The 26,281-nt window shown below is 47.3% G+C and overlaps 1 protein-coding gene across 5 annotated transcripts in view; it reads right to left on the reverse strand.

The window, feature by feature from the left end:
• Positions 1-5,220: 5,220 nt before the first annotated feature.
• Positions 5,221-26,281, reverse strand: part of COPZ2 (coatomer protein complex subunit zeta 2) — a 74,044-nt gene continuing 52,983 nt past the window's right edge. For 2 of the 5 annotated variants that reach the window (XM_029572552.1, XM_029572548.1), the window contains exons 5-10: positions 24,493-24,548; positions 23,817-23,894; positions 19,601-19,652; positions 19,413-19,516; positions 6,564-6,602; positions 5,221-6,166 (exon numbers count right to left, since the gene is read on the reverse strand). In XM_029572552.1, coding sequence (XP_029428412.1) covers positions 19,421-19,516; positions 19,601-19,652; positions 23,817-23,894; positions 24,493-24,548 — 282 coding nt within the window. In that variant the 3' untranslated portion in view covers positions 5,221-6,166; positions 6,564-6,602; positions 19,413-19,420. The remainder of the gene's footprint in view (positions 6,167-6,563; positions 6,603-19,412; positions 19,517-19,600; positions 19,653-23,816; positions 23,895-24,492; positions 24,549-26,281) is intronic. The other 3 variants (XM_029572551.1, XM_029572549.1, XM_029572553.1) reach the window with 3 other exon arrangements.

A 26,281-nucleotide genomic window follows, 5' to 3' on the forward strand; every position in this document is an offset into this window, starting at 1 on the left:
TAGCATGTACCGATGATACATTTACCCAGTCAATATTGCCAAGGAGATAAAAAATGTCTGCTTAGGCCACTCGCGGTCTTTTTCTTTTTTATTCAGACGGGTGGTCATATGAGAATACTTAGCTCAACAGCGATATCTGTAAGTGTTCTCCCCGCTGATCTGCAGCAAATTCGGGCTACCCGATACATTTACCCAGTCAATATTGCCAAGGAGATAAAAAATGGTGACAAAACATTTTTCAGATACATCAGCGAAAAGAGAAAGGTCCAAAGTGGTATAGTGAAATTGAAAGGTGGTAATGATCAATGTGTGGAGACAGACGAAGAAATGGCAGAAATATTAAACGAATACTTCAGCTCTGTGTTCACTAAAGAAGACCCTGGAGAAGGACCATCTCTACACAACAAGAAACTGGAGGGAAGTGGAATAGATGAAAATCCTTTTACAGTAGAAAATGTGTGGGAAGAGCTAAAGAACCTGAAAGTGGACAAAGCCATGGGGCCTGATGGGATTCATCCAAGGATATTGAGGGAGCTCAGAGATGTTCTGGCGGGTCCGCTGTGTGACCTGTTCAATAGATCCCTAGAAACGGGAGTGGTGCCGAGAGACTGGAGAAGAGCGGTGGTGGTCCCGCTTCACAAGAGTGGGAACAGGGAGGAGGCTGGCAACTACAGGCCGGTTAGCCTCACTTCGGTGGTGGGAAAAGTAATGGAGTCTCTGCTGAAAGAGAGAATAGTGAACTATCTACAGTCCGGAGAATTGATGGACCAGAGGCAACATGGATTCACCAGGGGAAGATCCTGTCAGACAAATCTGATTGACTTTTTTGACTGGGTAACCAAGGAATTGGACCAAGGAAGAGCGCTCGATGTCATATACTTGGATTTCAGCAAAGCTTTTGATACGGTTCCGCACAGGAGACTGGTGAATAAAACGAGAAGCTTGGGAGTGAGTGACAAGGTGGTGACCTGGATTGCAAATTGGTTGACGGACAGAAGACAATGTGTGACGGTAAACGGAACCTTCTCTGAAGAGAGAGCGGTTTTAAGTGGTGTACCGCAAGGATCGGTGTTGGGACCGGTCCTGTTCAATATCTTTGTGAGCGACATTGCGGACGGGATAGAAGGTAAGGTTTGTCTTTTTGCGGATGACACTAAGATCTGCAACAGAGTGGACACGCCGGAAGGAGTGGAGAGAATGAGACGGGATCTAAGGAAACTGGAAGAGTGGTCGAAGATATGGCAGCTGAGATTCAATGCCAAGAAGTGCAAAGTCATGCATATGGGGAGCGGAAATCCAAATGAACTGTATTCGATGGGGGGGGAAAGGCTGACGTGCACGGAGCAGGAGAGGGACCTTGGGGTGATAGTGTCTAATGATATGAAGTCTGCGAAACAATGCGACAAGGCGATAGCAAAAGCCAGAAGAATGCTGGGCTGCATAGAGAGAGGAATATCGAGTAAGAAAAGGGAAGTGATTATTCCCTTGTACAGGTCCTTGGTGAGGCCTCACCTGGAGTACTGTGTTCAGTTCTGGAGACCGTATCTACAAAAAGACAAAGACAAGATGGAAGCGGTACAGAGAAGGGCGACCAGGAAGGTGGAGGATCTTCATCGCATGACGTACGAGGAGAGATTGAAGAATCTAAATATGTACACCCTGGAGGAAAGGAGGAGCAGAGGTGATATGATACAGACTTTCAGATACTTGAAAGGTTTTAATGATCCAAAGGCAACGACAAACCTTTACCATAAGAAAAAAATCAGCAGAACCAGGGGTCACGATTTGAAGCTCCAGGGAGGAAGATTCAGAACCAATGTCAGGAAGTATTTCTTCACGGAGAGGGTGGTGGATGCCTGGAATGCCCTTCCGGAGGAAGTGGTGAAGACCAGAACTGTGAAGGACTTCAAAGGGGCATGGGATAAACACTGTGGATCCATAAAGTCAAGAGGCCGCCAATGAAGAGTGGGTGACTCGCCAGAATGATGGCTACTGCCTGGAGACAATACCCTTATTCAATAAACATACACATGGTTACTGTGACTCCAACATCACTCTAAGCTTCAACAGCAAGAGGAAATGTGGAAAAAAGGATTTGCACTCACAAAGACGGGAGTAGCTGGCTTGTTACGGCGGTTACTACCCCAAACCAAATATCCAAATTACTACCTCCACCTTCCTCTATTCCTGATGCCTTTCAACTAGCTTGATCACTCCATTCTTATACTTCACTTCAATGCATATCCAGCATAGTTCTCTGCTTCAACAGCAGGGGAAAAGAAAAACTGTTACTTCACACATCCAGCAGAGCTCTCTGCTTAAACGGCAGGGGAGAAGAAAAAAGGATTCACACTCACAAAGCGGGGAGTAGCTGGCTTGTTACGGCGGTTACTACCCCAAACCAAATGTGCCTGATACTTCACTTTCAATGCATATCCAGCATAGCTCTCTGCTTCAACGGCAGGGGAGAAGAAAAAAACTGATACCTCACGCATATCCAGCATAGCTCCCTGCTTCAACGGCAGGGGAGAAGATAAACAACCAATAAGGGCTGTATAACATAATCTGGGTAAAAACAAATAAGCATGGGTGTAGCTTGCTTATTGCGGCGGTTACTACCCCTACTACCTCTAACTACTCAAGCTAGATATTTCACTTGGATGCAGCTCCATCACCGCTCTCTACATTAATGGTGGGGGTGGAAGGGAATTAGAACCAAGAGCTAAGAGAAACAGATAAGTATGAGAAAAGAAATGAGGGAAGCTCGCTGGGCAGACTGGATGGGCCATTTGGTCTTCTTCTGCCGTCATTTCTATGTTTCTATGTTTCTATATTGTGGTAACTGAAATCTGAATCTGTATCGCTCCATGGTGAGACCGCACCTTGAATACCGTGTACAATTCTGGTCGCCGCATCTCAAAAAAGATATAATTGCGATGAAGAAGGTACAGAGAAGGGATACCAAAATGATAAGGGGAATGGAACAGCTCCCCTATGAGGAAAGACTAAAGAGGGTAGGATTTTTCAGCTTGAAGAAGAGACGGCTGAGGGGGGATATGATAGAGGTGTTTAAAATCATGAAAGGTCTAGAACGGGTAGATGTGAATCGGTTATTTATTCTTTCGGATAATAGAAAGACTAGGGGGCACTCCATGAAGTTAGCATGGGGCACATTTAAAACTAATCGGAGAAAGTTCTTTTTCACTCAATGCACAATTAAACTCTGGAATTTGTTGCCAGAAGATATGGTTAGTGCAGTTAGTATAGCTGTGTTTAAAAAAGGATTGGACACGGTCTTGGAGGAGAAGTCCATTACCTGCTATTAATTAAGTTGACTTAGAAAATAGCCACTACTATTACTAGCAATGGTAACATGGAATAGACTTAGTTTTTGGGTACTTGCCAGGTTCTTATGGCCTGGATTGGCCACTGTTGGAAACAGGATGCTGGGCTTGATGGACCCTTGGTCTGAGCCAGTATGGCATGTTCTTATGTTCTTATGTTCCCATTATTACCGCACTAACAATTTGGTTTAGCTTCCCTAATTTCTCTTAGCACTTCACTGTCAGTCTCACCATCTTGACCAGGTGGACGGTAGTATACTCCTATCACTCTAGTCTTCCCCGACACACATCCATTAGAGTACACCTGAGTGCCATTGCAGCATACCACCTTTCAGTACATGGGAAATCTATTTCCACACATCATGAGAGGAGTGATGAAACTATGTCCTTCGATAACAAAACCAGCAGTTCTCTGGGACATTAACACATTTTTCAAAAAACGTATGTATCCACCATTTGAACCTCTACATTCCATCTCAATGAAATTCCTTATGTGGTACCGTAAGTGTTATTTCTAGTAGCTATCACATCAGCAAGAAGAATCAGTGAATTGCAAGTCTTAGTTCACTACTCTCCCTACCTGCAATTCTTTCATGATAAGGTTACCCTGCAAACCAACCCAGCCTTTCTTCCTAAAGTAGTTTCAGCATTTCATTTGAATCAAACAATCACTTTACCAACCTTTTTCCTAAAACCGCATGTTAGAGAGGGAAAAAAAGCCCTTCATACATTGGACTGTAAGAGAGCTTTGGATTATTACATTCAAAGAACTCAGTTTCCCAAACGCAATTCACAGTTGTTTCTCTCCTTCAACCCAAATGTGCCAGGCTTACCAGTCTCAAAATGTACATTGTCAACTTGGTTATACTAATGTATTCACTTCTATTACTCATCACATAAGGATAAACTCCCTGATGGAGTAAAAGCACAACAGATTCGAGCTACAGAAATTACCATAGCTCTCCTAAGACATGAAATGATTTTGGATATCTGCAGAGCAGCTACCTGGTCTTCCCTGCACACCTTCACAGCACACTATTCCCTTATACAACAGGCAAAGTCGGATGCAGCGATGGGTGAGGCAATACTACATTTTGCAACTAAAACATAAGCTGTCCACATCAACCGAGAATTCTATCAGACATGTTTTCATTTCCAAAAAACATGTATGGAAACAAAATTACAATGAGCTCTAGAATTTATTTATTTATTTATTTATTTATTTATTTAAGGTTTTTATATACCGGCAATCATGAGGACATATCTTGCTGGTTTACATGAAACGGGGTGCATTAAATACATCAAACTAAAACTGTGGTGATCGAAGGAAACAGTTACAATTACAAGGGTCACAGAACTTGGAGAAGAAGGAAGAGATAGGAAAGAATTTGCGTAGCTGGGGACTCCCAGAAAGCATGGCTAATTCAGCCTGCTTATCTATGGGAAAAAAGCAAGTTTGCTTACTCTAAACAGAGTTTTCTGTAGATAGCAGGCCGAATTAGCCATGCGTTCCCACCCTCCTCCCTGGACAGCTTACACCTCATTCTCTCTATACCTTTCTCCATTAGCTGCGCATTTAAGCTTTGCATTAACTGACGAGATGAGAGGATTCACGTGGGAATGACCTCGCAGGTGCACAGAGAGGAGCTCTATATTCTTGGAGAAAGTTCCAAGTCGGGCCGCCAGGAGGACATCCCAGAGAGCATAGCTAATTCATCCTGCTAGTTACGGAAAACACAGTTTATGGTAAACAAACTTGCTTTTATCCTTTCTTCATAGGGGAGCCGTTCTAGCCCCTTTATCATTTTTGTCACCCTCCTCTGCACCTGCTACGTCTTTTTTGAAACATTGAACCATGAAGACATTGAAGAACTGATAGATTTATTCAAGTATTTTATTTCTTTTTTATTTCATTTAGTGAATTAAAACAAAGCCCTATTTCAGAATTCAGTCTAACAGGCAGCATACAGTGATACCAGAAATGCAAGCAGGAGCAGTGCAAAGGAAGGACAGCGCTGCAGTGCCCTGTGCTAGTGCGAGAGACGTGTTCAGCAGGAAGCAGACTCCCGAGCTCTATAGTGGTGGTCTTTTTGGAACAGGAAGAATTCTTTTCTCTGCCTTCTTTACTTTACTTTTAAAGAGGGTATTACAGTCTCCTGTTTCGAACTTGCATTTGAGATCATAGTGGAGGTGACAGAGAATTGTGCATCGCCAGGTAAATATCCGGTGCAGCAGGTCTGATTTTTTCAACCTTGTTCAAATTTGTTCTTATTCAGAAACAAACAAACTTCAAAATGACAGAGTTGCTGTTATGAACGACTTGGGGTCAGTTTTGTTACTTTGTGCCTGTGGCTCCTTATTCCTGGTCTTTTTCTTTTTTTTTATCAGACCCATTCATTCCCTCAGCATAGGCCTTACGTCATCGTAACTTATAAATGGGCATATTTCTAATCCTTCACCTGATTTATTTAAACTTTTCAGCCTCTGATCTGGAGATGAGAACTATTTCATCATCTTAGGCTAATTCTTCTGCTGGGCCAGTAACAGGTGTCATAGAAGACAGGGAATCCCTTAAAATGTACAGCTGACTTTTTTTCTAGTTTTAAAACTGTCTTTAACATTTGTTGTTTGCAACAGCTTCAGTGCTGGAAAGTTGTCAGTAACAGAACACACCACACGTAGTCAAGAACAGGCTTTCCTTCCTATTCCAGTAAAACTGATTCTCTTGGTATTCCAGTAGTGTCTTTCGGTGTACCTTGGTTGAAGAATTATCCTTATTTTAACAAGGACCATTTGATTTGTTCTTTGGCTGATTGCAAAACCTGTAAATAGGAAGAGCTCCATGTGAGTCTTGGTGGGTCTACTCCCAGCCTAGCGGCACTTTGGGAGGACGGTCAAGAAAGGACTGAACTAAGGGGTAAAGTGAAGTTCACACATTTTGGCTTTAGAACACCTCTCAGTTGCTAAAGACAAAAATCAGCAGTACCAGGAAGCTGAGAATCAAAAAACATGAGAATCCAGCTTGAAGGTGCTCCTGGCAAGATGGGATGGTGGCTGGGTGCCATGGTCAGTTAAGTTTAGCAAATGAGGAAGAAGGGAGAGTTAAGTTTAGTGAGTAAGTGGTCTGGTTACCATTGCCCACCTTTCCCATCATTATGTATACCCCATGTTCTATGCCCCCTCCCCTCCACATCTCTATTTATAGAAGTATCTCCTTACCTGGGCAACGCTCTGCTCAGACAGTGGGTTTTCATCCACCTGAAGGGAAGAAAGTTCCAGCAACATTAATACAAGTAGCAATTTGTGGCATATACAGGGTAGGAGGACATGGCTGGGTGTGTTTGGAGTGGGGAAGTGACCTTTGTAAACTGTACAATAGAGGTATTAGCAGAGCTGGGCACATTCAGTTCCGATGCTGACAATACTGAGACTGCCAGGAAAGCCCAAGGGAGTGCGGAGCTAAAAGCAGCCTGCAATTATTCTGTTCTAGCATTCTGCTATGTGTGAGCATTTAGTGGAAACAATAAAGGATTAAGAATTTCTCTCACTCCTTGTGCCTTTATCACAACATGAGCCACAGAATCAAGTAGTCTACAACTGATGTAGCACCAGGGTCCTCATGAGAGAGAGGCAGCTCACTCACTGGATGGATGGAGTACTGAGGCTCTGTGGCAGAGGGGTATCATTCTGTGTAGGGGATTCACTCATTCCCACAGATGGCAGCTTTGCCCTATTGGCTCCTCAGCCAAGCATACTCCAAATGTCCAAACCTGGGGCTCCTCTTGAAATAAGCACAGGGCCAGCTCTAAAGAAGGCACCGCTCCTCTCCCCAAATTGATTCCTCCCCTCCCATCTTTGGTGTGGATTGGGGGGAGTAATAAGGGGGGGGGGGGCAGCATGCAAGCTTTCTCTACAAATGTGAATCAGGCATCTCTCTTACCCTCAGCATCCACTCCCTGCTTCTTTCCTCCTCTCCCTCAGCACCCTGCTTCTTAACAATCCTTCTCCATCCCAGCACATGCCTCCAACCAACCCTATTCCCCATCCCACCACTACATCCGCCCATGTTCCCCCTGCCACCTCATTGGGCAAAATAGCTGCTTAGCTGCAAAGCCACTACTGTCCCTCCTCCCTGTTGGTATCAGTTCTGTAAGCATGTATGAACTCATGGGCCCACACTTCCTGTATGCTAATCTGATGATGCACAAAATCGGCAGACAGGAAGTGCCAACCTGTGAGTTTTCTACATGCTCACAGGCTCGGCACTGACAGGAGAAGGTTGTATGGGCTCTTCCCAATCTCTTCAAGGGGTCAGGTCTAGCTCTGGGTCTGCAGAAAGGAAAATTGGTTCTTACCTGCTAATTTTCATTCCTGTTGTATCACAGATCAGTCCAGACTTCTGGGTTTTGCATCCTTGCCAGCAGATGGAGACAGTGAAAGTTTTATTGAAACTGCTACATAACTCCGAGTGCCACCTGCAATTCCTCAGTATTGACCTGTACCTAAGCTTAAAAACTGTATGTTACGATGCTGCTTGCGGGCCTAGCCATGAGCAGCCTCTCACCTCCCTCGCAGCCCAGAGACCGCCGATGCTGCTGCTCCCTGAGGCCCAAGTGCCGCCACCACTGCCGCCGTCCTTCATGCGGTGGGAGTGCTGCCACTGTTTCCTCTCCATGGTGGGCAGAGCCACTGCCGACGTTATCCTCCCTTGTGGCTGGGAGCCGCCGATGTTCCTGCCTTGATATGCAGCAGGGTGCTGCCGCCAGTCTTTCCCTTGTGGCCTGGATGCCACTGCCGACCGCCCTTCTCTCGCGGCGGGAGCACCGCCACCGGCTACATCTTTGCGGCAGGACGCTACCGCTGTTCCTCCTTCATCTGGTCTCTCCATAGGTGTGCGGCCGCGCCTCTCTTCTATATTTAAAGGGCCTGCGGTGGGAAAAGCCCCATGGCCCTGTTTGATGACATCACTCTGCGTCTCCTCTTCAGCCCTATAAAAGGGCTCTTCGCCTGATCCTCGGGGCCTTCGCAAGGAGCTTGCCTTCTCTTGGATGCTCCATTCCTGTTCTTCCATCCTGGAGGCTCTGAGGTCCATCTTCACTCCTTCAAGGTCCTCTGTTCTTCATGGGAGCTCCCTTGTCTTCATCCTGTGTTCCTGATCTCTCGATGGATCCTGCATCCTCATCTGTTCCGTCTCCAGATGTTCCAATCTCTTCAATTCCTTTCTTTAGTTGTTCCAGGTCTTCTTGGTTCCTGTCTTCAGATGTTCCAGTCTCTTCGGTTCCTGTCTTTGGATGTTCCAGTCTCTTCAGTTCCTGGTTCCAGGAGTTCCAGCCTTGTCTTTTCCTGCTGGATCCAGTCTCCAGATGACCATCCTGTCAGTCAAGCCTAAATCCATATCTGATCCGGTGTCCTGTTCCCGGTCATTGGATCCTTCTTCAAGCACTGCCTGGAGTCCTCTTTCTTCCTGAGCTTCAGTCCTGTGCTCATCCTGCTCCCCGCGTGGTCCACGACCAGCCTCCTCAGGTTGTGTAGGGCACACAGTGGGACAGCATGATTCACGACCAGCCCATGGGGGACTGTGTAGGGCGCGCTGAGGGGCAGTGCCCTGCCTGAGTCTCCAAGTGCCTACGTCTCATCCAAGTCTCCAAGTCTCGTCCAAGTCTCCAAGTACCTATGTCTCGTCCTTGTTCCAGAGTCATCATCCATCCTCGACCTCTGCCAGTCTGTCACACCTGCCATTCCCAGGTGGCAGGTCCAAAAGGGGTATCGAGTGGCTGGAGGGCTACTCCAGAGACCAGCATTACATTGTTAGGTCTCTCCTGGTGTGTTCAGGTTCGGCAGAGGTCAGAGTGCTCCAAGTCTTCAGTCTGTCCACCTGTGCTCGGATACGCCTCACCTGCCACGGCGCATGCCCTAGGTTCTCCTCTGGGCTCGTGCTGTGGTCCAAGGGCACACACTCCATCCCGAACAAGCGACCGCTCTCCCACGCTCGCAACACTGGATACCAAAACCTAAGAGAACTTGACAATGAATTCTTAATTCCCTCCCCCCCCAAGAACCAGAGGATAGTGACCTCTATAAAAGTGTAACATTCAAAAACCAAAAGTATGATCCCAACAAACAAGTCTGTATTCCATGCCAAGAAAAAAGATGAGCAAACGACTCTCCACCTTCACAGGTTGGGCGGGTTCTGGACTCACCTGTGGTACTACAGGAATGAAAATTAGCAGGTAAGAACCAATTTTCCTTTCCCTATACGTACCCAGATCAGTCCAGACTCCTGGGATTTACCAAATTAGGTTGGGACCTGGAAAGTCCCGCTTGCAAAACACTCTCACCAAAGGACCTGGACCTAGGATTCCCAACATCCAAACGATAGTGCCTTGCGAAAATGTGCAGAGATTTCCACGTCGCTTCCCTGCAAATCTCTTGTGGAGAAACCTGCTGAGCCTCCGCCAATGAGGAAGCCTGAGAGTGCTTTGAGTGGGCCCTCAAACCATTTGGAACTGGATGATCTTAGTTATGTATGTTGAACCAATGGCCTCCTTAAGCCTCTGTGCAATAGTGGCCTTAGATGCTTGACAATCTCTTTTTGAACCACTCCACAAAACAAACGGTGATCTCAGCTCCTAAAGTCATTAGTCATTTTGAAATACCTTAAAAAGCTCTCCACACATCCAAGAGCTTAAGTTCCCTTGCGTGAGGTACGGAGAAGTCAAACCCAGGAAAAGCTAGAGGCTCCTAAGTTTGATTCATATGAAATGCATCCACCCCTGAGTCCGAATTCTGTAGGAAGGGATCATGGCAAGACAAAGCCTGTAGCTCTGAAATTCTTCTAGCTGAACATATGGCCACAAGGAAAATGACCTTAAGGGTCAATTAAGAGTTGCTCTCTTGAGCGATTCGAAGGAAGCCTCTTATAAACCCCTGAGGACAAGATTAAGGTTCCAGGATGGACAAACTCTCCTTACCAGCAGGCATAAATTATTTTACCCCCAGAGAAACCAAACTACCCCTCTACCTTACCTCGAAGACAACCCAGAGCAGCCACCTGGACCCTAAGAGAGTTAAAGACCAAACCCTTGACCAAACCCTCCTGAAGAAAAGACAAAATATGAGACACAGTAGCTCTGAGAGCTTGAACCCTGTTATCGATTCACCAGGTCTCAAAAACCTTCCAGACCCATATATACAAAAGAGAAGTAGACTTTCGCCTAGCCTGTAACAACCGCTTCGGGGTACCCCCCTGCACCTCAATTGCTGCCTCTCAAAAGCCATGTCTCTAGACAAAAGTGTGCCGCCTTATCCAAAAATATGGGACCCTGACGAAGAGGATCCGCTAAGCGGCTGAAGCACAGCAGACCATCCATGGCCAAGTTGACTATATCCACGAACCAAGGCCAACAGGGCCACTCTGGTGCCACCAAAATTACTTTGCCCAGGTGTTTCTCTATCTGTTGCAAATCCTTGTCTACTAGAGGCCAAGGAGGAAAAACATAAAGTAGAATCTCCCGAGGCTAAGGGACCAGAGCATTGATGCCTTCTGCACAGTGTTCTCTTCTCTGACTGAAAAACCAAAACGCCTTGTCATTTTGACAAAAGAACATAAGAAATTGCCATGCTGGATCAGACCAAGGGTCCATCAAGCCCAGCATCCTGTTTCCAACAGAGGCCAAACCTGGCAATTACCCAAACACCAAGAAGATCCCATGTTACCCAAGAAAGAGATCTAGGCGTCATAGTGGATAACACATTGAAATCGTCGGTTGAGTGTGCTGCGGCAGTCATAAAAGCAAACAGAATGTTGGGAACTATTAGAAAGGGAATGGTGAATAAAACGGAAAATGTCATAATGCCTCTGTATTGCTCCATGGTGAGACCGCACCTTGAATATTGTGTACAGTTCTGGTCGCCGCATCTCAAAAAAGATATAATTGCGATGGAGAAGGTACAGAGAAGGGCTACCAAAATGATAAGGGGAATGGAACAACTCCCCTATGAGGAAAGACTAAAGAGGTTAGGACTTTTCAGCTTAGAGAAGAGGCAGCTGAGGGGGGATATGATAGAGGTGTTTAAAATCATGAGAGGTCTATTCGATCTGTCAACAAAGGTACCCTCTCAATACCTCCTATCAAAAAAGCCCACCTCTCCGCCACAAGGGATCGCACACTCTCCATTGCAGGCCCTAAACAATGGAACTCCCTCCCGACCACACTCAGACTTGAGCCATGCTACTCTAAGTTCAGAAAGAAACTAAAGACTTGGCTCTTCCGACAGGCCTACCCAGATTAATTGTCTCCATCTACCGCCCCTCCTTCTAACCCCACGAACAGCCCCCATATAAATGGTACTTAAATTGTATATAGACTTTTTTGTAATTAGCCTGTTACCGTTTAAGACTTTTGTATATAGACTTTGTAATTAGCCTGTTACCGTTTAAATTTAATGCTTTTAATTTTCAATTCTTTCTGCACTCTGTAATTACTCTCTCCCGCTTCCCCTCCCTGTTGATTGTATTTTCAGCCTATTAGTTGCAATGTAAACCGGTATGATGTTTGCATACTAATGCCGGTATATAAAAGCTTTAAATAAATAAATAATAATAAATGTGAATCGGTTTTTTACTCTTTCAGATAATAGAAAGATTAGGGGGCACTCCATGAAGTTAGCATGTGGCACATTTAAAACTAATCGGAGAAAGTTCTTTTTCACTCAACGCACAATTAAACTCTGGAATTTGTTCCAAAGGATGTGGTTAGTGCAGTTGGTATAGCTGTGTTTAAAAAAGGATTGGATAAGTTCTTGGAGGAGAAGTCCATTACCTGCTATTAATTAAGTTGACTTATATAATAACCACCGCTATTATTAGCAACGGTAACATGGAATAGACTTAGTTTTTGGGTACTTGCCAGGTTCTTGTGGCCTGGATTGGCCACTGTTGGAAACAGGATGCTGGGCTTGATGGACCCTTGGTCTGACCCAGTATGGCATATTCTTATGTTCTTACTGATGTAATTAATAGCAGTGGCTATTCCCTAAGTAAACTTGATTAACAGCAGTGAATGGACTTCTCCTCCAAGAACTTATCCAAACCTTTTTTGAACCCAGCTACACTAGCTGCACTAACCACATCCTCTGGCAACAAATTCCAGAGCTTAATTGTGCGTTGAGTTTATAAATAATTTTCTCCGATTATCTTAAATGTGCTACTTGATAACTTCATGAAATGCCCCCTAGTCCTCCCATTATCCTAAAGTGTAGATAACTGATTCACATCTACTCGTTCAAGACCTCTCATGATCTTAAAGACCTCTATCATATTCCCCCTCAGCCGTCTCTTCTCCAAGCTGAACAGCCCTAACTTCTTCAACCTTTCCCCATAGGGGAGCTGTTCAATCCCCTTTATCATTTTGGTTGCCCTTCTCTGTACCTTCTCCATCGCAACTACCGTATTTTTCGCTCCATAAGACGCCCTTTTTTTCCCCATAAGTGGGGGGAAAATTTGAGTGCGTCTTATGGAGCGAATATAAAAAAACAAAAAACTAACTACAACCACCCACCCTCCTGACCCCCCCGTCTTGCCAAAAGTCCCTGGTGGTCCAGCGGGGGTCCAGGAGCGATCTCCTGCACTTCGGCTGTCGGCTGCCAGTATTCAAAATGGCGCCGATAGCCTTTGCCCTTACTATGACACAGGGGCTACCGGTGCCATTGGTTGGCCCCTGTCACATGGTAGAAGCAAGTGCAGGAGATCGCTCCTGGACCCCTGCTGGACCACCAGGGACTTTTGGCAAGTCTTGGGGGGGGGGGTCAGGAGGGTGGGGGGTTATAGTTAATTAAATTTAAAGGGTTGGTATGGGGTGTTTGTTGTTGTTGTTGTTTTTTCAATAAAGAGAATGCTAAAAGTATTCTGATCTGGGGAGTGGGCAGAAATGGCCCTCCCCATACCAGAAAACGAAATGGGGACAAAAAAAAAATGTTATGCCCTCCCCTAATTTGCTCCATAAGATGCACAGATGCCCGGGAACAGAGCCGGTTTAGCACACCATTTTTTTTTTTTTTTTTTTACATTTTCCAGTTCTGAATCCTAAGTGCGTCTTATGGAGCGAAAAATATGGTATATCTTTTTTGAGATGCGGCGACCAGAATTGTACACAGTATTCAAGGTGCGATCTCACCATGGAGCGATACAGAGGATTTATGACATTTTCCGTTTCTAATAATTGCTAACATTGTTTGTTTTTTTGACTGCCGCAGCACACTGAGCTGACTATTTTAAAATATTATCCACTATGATGCATAGATCTTTCCTGGGTGGTAGCTCCTAATATGTAACCTAACATCGTGTAAGTACAGCAAGGGTTATTTTTCCCTATATGCAACACCTTGCACTTGTCCACATTAAATTTCATCTGCCATTTGGATGCCCAGTCTTCCAAGATCCTCCTTTAATGTATCACAATCCGCTTGTGATACATTACAGGAGGACAAGTTGCCATTACTTGAGGACAGCCCCACTTCTCGCAGATGAGCTGCACCCTGTATCCGACAGCTGCCACTCTCCCCGGTCTAACACTCTGCAACTCAGAAAATCCACTTGGACATTGTCGACCCCCGCAATATGCGCTGCTATTCTCTCCAAGTGTTGCTCCACCTAAAGAATCAACTCCTGAACCTCCTGGGCTACTGCACGACTGTAGGTTCCTCCATACCAATTGATGTAGGCTACCGTCGTCGCATTGTCCGACAGGACCTTCAACGACCGACCTCTCACCAATGGCAGAAAAGCAAGCAAGGCGAAATGCACCGCTCTGGTCTCTAACTGATTGATAGACCAAGAAGCCTCTTTCTCGGACTACCAGCCCTGCGTCGACTGTTGCTGACAAACCGCCCCCTCCCCCAACCAGACAGAATGGAATCGGTAGTAAGAATTATCCAATCTGGAACTTCCAGCTCCACATCACGATCCAGACTGTCCCTACTGACTCCCTTGAGTGGCAGGGGAAGATGAAACTCCTCTGAGAGTGGGTTCTACTGGACGAGAAGAGCCCTCTACAGGGGCCGCATATGCGCAAATGCCCATGGCACCAATTCCAAGGTCGAAGCCATAAAACCCAGGACCTGTAAATAATCCCAGACCTTGGGCACCACCAGCCCCAACAACTGACGAACTTGCCCCTGCAGCTTCTGCACCCGCTCCTCCGTAAGAAACACTTTGCCACTCCGTGTCGAAACAAGTCCCTAGATACTCCACGGACTGTGACTCTTTGCTAAGTTCACCACCTAGCCGAGAGATTCGAGCTTCTGGAGCACTTTCTGAACCTACTGACGACAGAGGGTCTCCGACTTCGCCCTGATGAGCCAGTCATCTAGATAGGGGTGTATCAGAACTCCTTCCTGACATAAATCCACTGCCTCCACCTCCATAACCTTGGTAAAAGTGTATAGTGCTGTAGCCAGGCCAAAATGAAGAGCCTGAAACTGAAAATGCTGATCCAGAAACATGAACTGCAAAAACTGTTGATGGTCTGGGCGGATAGCTATGTGCAGATACACTTCTGTCAAATCTAGAGAAGTCAGAAACTTGTCCTTGCGCACCGCCTCTATAACTGACCTCAGGGTCTCCATGTGGAAAAGCAGAACCTTCAGTGCTGCATTTACTCTCGTCCAGAATTGGGTGAAAGGTGCCTTTCTTCTTTGGCACGACAAAGTAAATGGAATACCTTCCCGTGCCTTGCTCTTCGCGGGGCACTGGAATTACTGCACCTAGCCTCTGCAACCGGTCCAGTGTTTCCCGAACCGCTAGCTGCTTGTCTAGAGGCCTGCAAGGGGAAACTAAAAACAAATCTTGAATGTGACGAGTAAATTCTAAAGCATAGCCATTTCTTACTACAGTGAGAGCTCACTGGTCCATGGCAATTTTTGTTCACTCCCTATAAAATCACACCAATCGACCTCCTACAACAGGAATGACGGGGTGATCCATCCTCGCCTCATTGCGAGGACTTAGCCCCAGCTGTGCTTCCCCCTGTAGTGTCCCAGATAGGCCTTCAGCCCCCTTGAAAGAATTGACCCCAGGATTGATCCCTGAGAGAGAACTGCTTCTGCGGTCCTAGAGCTCCCCTTGCTGGGCGAGACCTCCTATTATCCCAAAAGCGGGACCAAGCCTGAAAGAGCCTCTTGCCCTTAGGCTTATCCTCTGGCAACCTGTGCACCTTGTTTTCTCCCAGATGCTTCATTAGCTGCTCCAGGTCCTCGCCAAACAAGAACTTCCCTTTGAAAGGCAGAGACCTCAACTGAGAGTTGGATGACACATCCGCCAACCAGTTACGCAACCATAACAATCTCCTGGCTGATACCACAGACATCATAATCCTAGATGATGTTCTGACTAGGTCATAAAGAGATTCTGCTCTGTAAGCCACTGCCGCCTCTAAGCTCTCAGCCTTCTTACCTGGCTGCAGCTGAGCATCTTGTAGCTGCTGTACCCAGTGCAAATAAGCCCGCTGCATAAAACTAGTACAAATGGCTGCTCGTAAGCTCAGGGCTGACACCTCAAAAATCCTTTTGAGACGAACCTCCAATTTTTTATCTTGAACGTCCTTCAAAGCCATGGACCCCGCAACTGGAATAGTCATCTTTTTAGTGACCACCGACACCGAAGCATTGACTTTAGGAAGGGATAGGAGCTTCAACTTTTGCTCAGGCAAAGGATAAAGCTTCGCCATAGCCCTCCCCACTCTCAAGCTTGTGTTGGGAGTTCCCCAGTCTCGATCCACCAGCTTTTTCACAGACCTGTGGTACGGAAAGTTTTTTGCTGGACTTTCTCTTGGCCTGGCCAAGTTTGGGACCCATAGCCAGACCCTCTGAAAGCTGGACCCGGGTCCCCAAACACGAATGTGCAGCACACTGCTTAGATAAATAGGCCTCATGTAATAACAAAACAAAGTCCGTGGAAAAAGGCCTTGAGGAGTCAGAAATTGGCTGGGAGGACTCAGGAACCAGGAGAATGGGAGAATCCTCCCTATCCGAGCCCCCCTGCTCCCCCCCAGAGTCCGAACACGCCGGGGATAGCCTGGGAGGAGAATCCCCCTCCCCCCTGGCATGGCAAAGCCTGCACAAGTATTCATAATGGCTGCCGTTCCCGCACCAACGGAGAGAGAAGCCCCGACCCGGTGCAAACCACGACACGCTTGAGCAGGAGCCAGTCTCTGCTTTTTCGTGGCGATAGGGCCATCCGACAGCCCCGACGCGATTCAGCTGCAACCGAGCCAAGCCGCACAGTATCACACACGCAGGGGAAAGCTTACCTTCAAACAGCTGTCCACCTCGCACGCTCTGCCTCTCTAAAACCAAAAACCCCAGCCGTCCGAACAGAAAAGACAGGAAGTTGTATTTATATATATTTGTTTATTTTTTAAATAACTTTCCCCTGTATTATACTTCTCTGCTAGGCTGGAACACAGAGCTGTAAGAGGGCAGGTTGTCAAACAGCTTCCCCAAGCCTCCAGTCGCCTTAGTGGCCTTGTGAAGGAGAGGGATTTGGACCACCAGATTTATCACCCCACAGAAGTAAGGACCGAGCGTACAAAAGGGTTACCAAGAGGGATGGTCCCACCAGGACCTAAAAACTCCCTGGGAACAAGGCTCTTAAACCAAATAATTTTTCCCCACTGCAGAATTGCAGGTTTTGCACCATCTACCATCTGCTGGAGACAGAGAAATACTGCAGAACCTGCAGGTGGCACTCGGGGTTATTACTCCTGGGGGAATTTTGTGCATAAAAATTTAAAATTCTGCTCACAAAAACTGAAAATTCTGCAAAATTCTGCAAACTTTATATTGGTCAAAATAACACAATTTACATGACAGTCTTTAAGTAACTACATTTTAAATTATTACAGAAAAAAGTTGTTACTTAAAGTTGCAGAATTTTAAATATTTTAAGCAGAATTTCCCTAGAAATTCACTGTAAGTGTCCCTTCCACTCGCTCTCCTTACTCCCCTGGCCAGTTTGCCCTCTCAGGCCCCAACTCCTCCACCTGGCAGTATCTCTCCCCTTCACCTCTAGGCTCAACCCCTTCCACTCTATTGCCAGTCCCAGACTTTGACCCTGTTCTCAGTACTGCCCCTCCACAGGCTCCCTCTGTCCCTCCCTCTCTCACACACATGCTCCCTCTCTCTAATACACATACACACACCCTCATACAGACTCCCTCACATACACAATCCCTTCACACAGGCTAGCACCCTCACATACACACAATCCCTTTTTCATTTACACAAGCTCCCAATCTCTCACACACATACACACTCCTTCACAATCTCCTCATATAGGCTCCCTCTCTCTGAAACCCACACTCAAGCATCCCCCCAGCCCCCCTCTTTTACCTCCCATGCTCTCTCTCACCCTCCTGCGCTGTCACCCTCCCCTCCCCTCACATAGGCTCCCTCTCTGAAACCTACAAGCATCCCCCCCACTCCCCCTCTTACCACCCTCCCCCACACCCCCTCCTCTCTCACACACACATTCTCTCTCAACGGCATCCCCTTCCCCTCATATAGGCTCCCTCTCTCTGAAACCCACACTCAAGCATCCCCCCACCCACCCTCTCTTACCTCCCATGCTCTCTCTCACACCCTCCTGCTCTCTCTCACCTTCCCCACCCCCCCTCATCAACCATGCTCTCTCTCACCTTCCCCACCCCCTCTCACCAACCATGCTCTCTGTCACCCTCCTCTCTCTTACACACACATTCTCTCTCACCAGCATGCCATGGGACGCGCTCCGTTCACGGTGAAGATGAAGGCCTGGGCGCACCTTTCGCGGCACATGGGGGCCTTCCCTTTTTTGCCGCGAAAGGCGTGCTGGGCCTTCATCTTTGCCGCGAACGGAGTACGTCCCGTGTGCCGCAGGATGTGCTCCGTTTGCGGCATGCCAGGGTCTCCTCTGCTATTTTCTGCCGTGTTGAGATGCCCCCACTCTCACAATGGCCGCTGTCCGTGCGCTTCCGGTTTTGGAGGGAGGAAATCGGCGAGGCGACGGTGAAAATCTGCGGGAAGGGCGACGAGGGAGGAAATCTGCAAAGTGAGAGAGGAAATCTGTGGGAAGGGGGAATTCTGCGCAAATTCTGCATTCCGCTGTAGCGCAGAATTCCCCCAGGAGTAGGTCATGTAGCGGTGTAAGTAAAACTTTCTCTGTCTGCATCTGCTAGCAGGGATGCAAAACCCAGGAGTCTGGACATGTACAGGGAAATTGGTGTTGCATTCAAGGTCACTTAAGGAGCCCTGCTGGGTTGTGCATGCATGCATTACAGGGAAAACTGTTGGTGTGGACGTTGGCTGGCAGCTCACCCTACCCTAAAGCCAACACTGTTGAGCAGGATTACTACCGTGATGCCACATCATTAGGAGGATAACAGTAACCTGTTTCATGACAGTCTGCTGTGGCTCCTGAAATTGGACTCTGAGCACCTTGAACCCTTTTAAATACAATTCTCTCAAGGAGGGAATAAAGCTCCTGGGGGAGTACATTTGAATATTTCTTTGCTTTGAATTGACAGTGCAGGAATTTCCTGTATTTTTACTGTTAGAGGTGAAATGATCAACCTCACAGACCAGTGTGCGAACATAGAATTGTTAGATTTATGGCAAAGTGAAATCATTAGTTTAGTGTTATGAATTTTAGCTGGTTAATTTATTATGAGAGAATAAAACTGAAGCTTTCTAGGTAAAATCTCTTTAATCAGTGCTAATATGAAAACTTTGTTACTGAAAGTCATGGGTGCACACAAAATGCTCCTTCAAATCCCTCTATGAATATCTTTTATAATGTGTATAGCTCAGCTTTCCTATCCCAGTATCATATGCTCCAATGATAGAATATGCAGCAGCTCATGAGGGAGGGCAGGTTGAGACCTTGCTGCCTTGGTGTCTGAAGAGTTCAAGCCGCTGTTTATTGGACAGACTCTCCGAAAAGCCATTGCCAATCTGGCTGCATCCCCCCCCCCCCATTCCGAGACTGTTGCTAACAGGGCTCTGTACACACATGCCATGCAAAGATGGACTCACGGTGCTGCCTACGTCTGGCACCTTCTGGACACAGAGTTGCTCTGCTCTGCAGTACCAGTGATATAGTCAAATAGAACGAATCCATAGGCAGGCTCGGAGGCAGTCTGCGACAGAGAGGATTAAACAAGAATGAGGGGAAGTAAACAGTGAGAAAGCAGGACGAAAGTGTGAGAAAAACCATCTCTTACCCTGAAATTCAACTTCTGTATCACCTGCTGAGAGTCATACTCCAGAATTACTCTACAATAAATTAACCGTCAGAGATAAGAGGGTGATTCATGACTTTCCTAAACTGGATATAGTGCAATAAAGAGACTCCAATTTGCAATGCTTACACAATGAAAATATATAGTACATAATGAACCTCACTCCTGTCCCTTGCTATTCCAATATTGAGACCCCCACAGACAGCTCTGCCAATGCGCCTCACTTCTTCCCGAAGCACCTTCTGTTATTTCAGTTTGAGATCCCTCTCCAAACTCACAGCTCTGCCAATGCACCTTATTTATTTATTTATTTGTTGATTTTTATATACCGACATTCGTTGGAACATCATGCCGGTTTACATTATAACCTTACTCTTGCCTTGCAGCAACCTCTGCTATTCCAGTACTGAGACCCCCCCCCCCCCCCATACACACACACACACACACACACAGACAGCACTGCCAAGGCACCTCACTCCTGCCCTGCTGCAACCCCTGCTATTCCAGTACTGAGACCCTCACACACAGCTTTTGTAAGGCATCCCACTCCTGCCCTGCTGCACCCCCTGCTATTCCAGTACTGAGACCCTCACACACAGCTTTTGTAAGGCATCCCACTCCTGCCCTGCTGCACCCCCTGCTATTCCAGTACTGAGACCCTCACACACAGCTTTTGTAAGGCATCCCACTCCTGCCCTACTGCACCCCCTGCTATTCCAGTACTGAGACCCTCACACACAGCTTTTGTAAGGCATCCCACTCCTGCCCTGCTGCACCCCCTGCTATTCCAGTACTGAGACCCTCACACACAGCTTTTGTAAGGCATCCCACTCCTGCCCTACTGCACCCCTGCTATTCCAGTACTGAGACCCTCACACACAGCTTTTGTAAGGCATCCCACTCCTGCCCTACTGCACCCCCTGCTATTCCAGTACTGAGACCCTCACACACAGCTTTTGTAAGGCATCCCACTCCTGCCCTGCTGCACCCCCTGCTATTCCAGTACTGAGACCCTCACACACAGCTTTTGTAAGGCATCCCACTCCTGCCCTACTGCACCCCTGCTATTCCAGTACTGAGACCCTCACACACAGCTTTTGTAAGGCATCCCACTCCTGCCCTGCTGCACCCCCTGCTATTCCAGTACTGAGACCCTCACACACAGCTTTTGTAAGGCATCCCACTCCTGCCCTACTGCACCCCCTGCTATTCCAGTACTGAGACCCTCACACACAGCTTTTGTAAGGCATCCCACTCCTGCCCTGCTGCACCCCCTGCTATTCCAGTACTGAGTCCCTCACACACAGCTTTTGTAAGGCATCCCACTCCTGCCCTACTGCACCCCTGCTATTCCAGTACTGAGACCCTCACACACAGCTTTTGTAAGGCATCCCACTCCTGCCCTGCTGCACCCCCTGCTATTCCAGTACTGAGACCCTCACACACAGCTTTTGTAAGGCATCCCACTCCTGCCCTGCTGCACCCCCTGCTATTCCAGTACTGAGACCCTCACACACAGCTTTTGTAAGGCATCCCACTCCTGCCCTGCTGCACCCCCTGCTATTCCAGTAGTGAGACCCTCACACACAGCTTTTGTAAGGCATCCCACTCCTGCCCTGCTACACCCCTTGCTATTTCTGTAGGTATTCCACAGATGGTGATTAGGTTACAACTGGTGTAAAACATGGCAGCTAGGATTCAGGGGAACTTGATATCAAGTTTCACCCTTTTGAGAAATTTGCACTGGTTGCTAATTGAAGCCTGGTGCAAATTTAAAATATTGCTGCTGGTATTCAAAGTTGTAAAAGAGAGTGGTCTGGGATGCCTTGCTGAAAGATTATCTGTTTATTTTCCAGGAAGAAATCTGCATTCTTTGCAGAACTTATTGGTTCTTCCATCTAAGCAGGTGGCTCGAGTACAGCAGATGGGGGGCGCATGCTGTTTCCAATGGAGCAGCACAGTTATGGACTAGTTATAGACTCCCAAGGGGATATTAGGTTTTGGAATGACCATTTCAGCTTTTCAGCTGGCGGTTTCAGCAGATATTTTAGAGGATGAGATTGGTGGAAGCGCAGTGCTTATACTGAATGGAGTAGAGGTGGGAAGGGTGGAGAAGTAAGATGTTTTTAGGGACTTTAATTTTCAGTTTTAATTTTATTTTTCTTGGGAATTTCTCAGTCTTTATTATAAGAAATAAAAATGGGAGAAAATTAGTGGAAAAATGAGTTGTCTCTTTCCCACTTTTTTCTCCTGTTTTTGTTATAATAAAGACAGAAATTCCCAAGAAAAATAAACTGAAAATGAAGGTCCCTAGGTGTTTTGCATGTATGTTTGTTTTTATTATTATTGTAAATTGCTGTGAGTTTAGCGGTATAAGCAAATACATGTAAATTATAAATATAAAATATTCCAGTCTTGAGACTCTCCCCAAATCTACGCACAGCCAACTGCCCAGTTTTGGACCGGACAGCCAGGTTTTCAGGCATGCTGCGCAGTGTTCAGTCACAAGCACCAACTGGATGCTAAAAGTCAGGTTTTGCTGGTGACTCCTCCTCTCTCCCACAGTCTCTTAATTACAGGGAGAGAAAGGCAGGGTGGGAGGCTCTGAGAGGAGAGTTGTGTTGTATTCCTGCCCCCACCTCTTTTCTTACGCTGTGATTGGCAGCACAGGGAGAGGAGGTGGGGCACAGCAGAGTCCTCAGCCAACCAGTGGCTCTACAGATTTTGTAGCAATGATCCTTTTGGTTCCGTCCACCTTCCCTTCTCACAGCAAGCCGGGCCAGGACCAGAGCTGAGACAGATACAGGTACAGAGGAGAAAGTGGAGAAACAGACAGTCAGATGGAGGTACTGGGTGAGGAGAGGGGAGGCACACAGAGGGGACAGAGACAAAAGGGAGGAAAGGGGAGATAGATATATGGGAAGCATGGTAGGGTTGAGAAACAGAGGGGGACATGGAGGGAGGGAATGGGTCACAGGGTTTCTTGCTCAGTCCAGCCAATAGCTGCAGCTGTCTGGGAAATTGCTCTATAGGCTGTACCTTCCTGCCTCAGGTCTCATTCTGGACCCATGCTTTGTCCCTCAGCAATTTGGAATTTACCGGATGTTAAACAAAAAACATATAGTGTACTGCAGTGACCTAGTCTCCTCTCTGCCCATGCCTGTACCACGTTTCTGACCCTTTCCCTACCCAATTCCCCCTTCCCCTGCCTATTATCTCAATGCTCCCCTCAGGTCTATTGTTTGGGTGCCCAGTGCCCTGGGCAATGTAGGTAATATGCAGTGCTGGCATGATGATTAGGCAAGACTAGGCAGTTGCCTAGGGTGGTGTCAGTGGGGGGACGGGTGCCACCGGCGTATGCAAGGGCGCTATTTTAAATAATGTGAAAGAAGGGGCGACCCCAGTCACGGAGCTCTCGCTAGGAGAGAGACAGAGAGAGAGGGTGACCATAAGTCTATATATATCTACCACTGCCAGAGGGTACATTCAACTCAGGATGGGTTTGGGAGGGGGGGGGGGGGTTTACATTGATCTGCCTAGGGTGCTACAGAGCCTTGCACCGGCCCTGGTAATATGGTTGGCAGGGATTGGGGCAGGCAGTGCTCCTTGGATGACATGACTGGCCTGATGAGGTGCATTAGTGTCTCCTGGGCCTGAAACCCTGAGCAGCTGTTTGCCTCTTCTGACTGCCCTGTTTCTCCCCTATTTCCCTTCCCAGGATGCTTCTGACCTGAGATCATGTAGAGAGGGAGCATGTATGAGTGAATGTGTTTGTGTGTGACAGACTGAATGTGTATGTATATGAGAGAGGGATGCAGGAAAAGGTTTGTGCCACCCACCACCACCTCCTAGTAATCCACGAGATAAGAAATGGGGAGCAGCTGAGTGGCAGGGAGCCCCCTTCATTGCCCTGAAAGGCTGGAAGAGAAATTGTTGCCTGTACGTAGCCTGTCAATTCATTATTGCCCTTTAATACATACACAGATACAGTGTTTAAGCAGTTCACTGGCAGGATCTAAAATTTATACAAATGAGGAACATCACATCTCTTCTCCCCGCCCCCGGTCCTGAAGTGTCCAGGCCTGGTCTATGGAAATGTTGGCAACCGAAACCCCCACACACAGCTCTGCCAATGTTTCTCACTCCTGCCCTGATGCATGCTCTCTCCCTCCCTCTGCTGCAGGCTGCAGTTCCTCACCCACAGTCCACAATCTCATCCATCACCAAGAAAGCACTGTCCAGATTCTCCAGAAGAGATTGTTTCTCCACAGTCTTCCTGTGAACAAAAGAGTGATACAGTGTAAAAGGGAGGGAGTCTTATAACCAATGCTTTCGGGAGGGGACTGACACTAGTAGGGTTAGATTTTTCTTAAAGGCACAAATATCAGTAAGTAAGTAAATGCTTACTATGATCTTCTTTCCTCTGACTGCAGCTTTATCAAATTTTTCACCCTCCCAGGTTTAAATATTAAAGAAAATACATTAAAGCTGACTTGTTACAAAAAGACGGTAAGAGCACAGTCACCTGGAGTGCTCCTCTGGGATGAAGAGGGTGGAAGGATGTTGAAAGCCATGGGGGAGGGGCACAGCAATTCTTTCCTCAGGAATCCAGGGAAAGCCAGAAGGTTTTTTTTTAACTGGAGGTTTAACTCTCCATCCTCAGTGCAGGACTCTGACCTTACATTTGATGTTTGCCAAAAAGAGCCTGAGAGGAAGCTACACCACAGTCTGCAGATGGTGTCTGAGCAGCACTGACAGGTCCTATAAATTTCCAACTACTAATCGCAGCCCTATTCTGGCTCAAGTGGTACTGCCAAACAGGGTCCCAAGACTGGGAGGAAAAGTTGCAGGAGCAGCATCCATCAGCAACTCACCGTAACATATGACTAAGGGATTCAAAGAGGCAGGTGAGAACTGAGACGAGCATGAGCTGGAAGAGAAGAGGAGAGGAAAGGTCTCATTAATGCCTGGGAGAAATCCTGCTGATAGCAGAGTGACACTTTATCCCACATTTGGGAACATTTAATTGTCTCAATGGCAACCAGTTTATTTGGCTAAAGGATTTATTGATGAAAGAACAAATCAAACACATATCCACATTCCAGGCAGAGAGAGCTTCCAATGTCACGCTTTAATTTCATAAGCAGGATCTGAACTCTTTTGCTTTTTAGTTGTGAACCCTTAGTATTACACAGGTAATCTGTGCACAGAACTGTAATTAGATCTACTTTCTGAAAGTTCTTGATGTAATCTCAGTATGCTGCTATTTATATAGCCAACAAGTAATAGACATTGTTCTGATTAATGCTGACACCAATATAACTATAGATTAGGAAACGTTTCATCCAGCAGGTGTCAGTAGGAATCTTCTGAATCCTGTACAAGTACATGGTGGCGGGAGGAGCAGCAGCTTCAGGCACGTTTTGGTTTATGTGTGCGGTCATTGCACTGCAGGAGCAGTTGCATTTTGTGTATAATTTTAAAAAAAAGGAAACCAATTCATTGGCACCTCGCTTCTTGAGAGGTTTTGGGAGGCCACAGGCTCGGCGGCGTTAGTTTGGCGGAAAGAGGCAGCAGCGTGGCATTTCCCCCCCCCCCCCTCCCTTTTACCTTTTCTACTTAGGTGTTAATATGGGCAGGTCCAAGAAGGAGCAGGAGGCATCGGAGCCTGATGGTGTGGTGCTGCAGGGGCGAGTTCCTGAACCGGGTTGCTGCAAGGCTGGAAGCCCTCCAGGGGAGTGGCATTTTGAAGAGGTTGTGTACGGCAGTGTGGTGGCGCCCCAAGGACAGGCCAGTGTTGGTGTAGCAGGGTGGAAGGGGGCGGGACGGGCATTACTGGTTGCAGATGTGGGCTTCCTTTCCCCAGCCAGTTTCGTTTTTGAGGTGGAAGGTAGAGCGCCGAGCGGGGAGTCAGGTGAGAGCGGACCAGAAGTGATTGAAGAGGATATCTCAGTGGCTGAGCAGGTCACCGGTGGGGACCTGGTGGGATACAGCAGTGGGTCTAGCAGTGGGAAAGGGGAGGATGCAGGTTCGTCTCTGTCAGTCAATATCTCATTTGGGGCTTGGCTGGGCAGTGGATTGTTTTCAGGAGAGGAAAAGGAAATCTCTGGCATCGCTGCTCCTGCCGGGGGCAGTGTGGAAGTATCCTAGGTCCTTGGGTGAGCAGGCCCCAGGTAGGCAGGATGGTTCGTCTACAGTGGGCCAGAAGGAAGTTTCGTCTCTTGGATCAGAGATACCCCTGCCGGCTGGTGGCCCTTGCGTTTTGCTGGTTGCGCCGGTTGTGAAAGCAGACAAGAGGGTTTGCAAAAATAAGGGAAAGCCTGCTGGCCTCAGCAAGGTTGCCGAGGAGGGGTCAACATTGGTCCTGAAGGAGCAGGTGGAGTGGCAAAGGGGGATGGACCCTAAAGGGTTTGTAAGGAGGGGTGTTTATGGGGCTCTAGGTTACAAGCGTTTTCCTGATGGTAGCCAGTTGGAAAGGGGCCTGCAATCCCGGGAGGGCAGGAGTTTCATGGACGTGAGGGTGAGTCTTAGTTTCATGTCTCTGATTGGAGGGGGGGGGTGTTCCCCCCACTCTGATTTCCAGGTTTTTCCTGGCAATGGTTTTTCGGAGGTGAGTAGGGTCATGCCTTGGGGTGGAGCCAGGAGGAATTTCTGGGGTTGGGG

Source organism: Rhinatrema bivittatum, chromosome 12 (assembly GCF_901001135.1).
Source record: "Rhinatrema bivittatum chromosome 12, aRhiBiv1.1, whole genome shotgun sequence".
NCBI lineage: Eukaryota > Metazoa > Chordata > Amphibia > Gymnophiona > Rhinatrematidae > Rhinatrema > Rhinatrema bivittatum.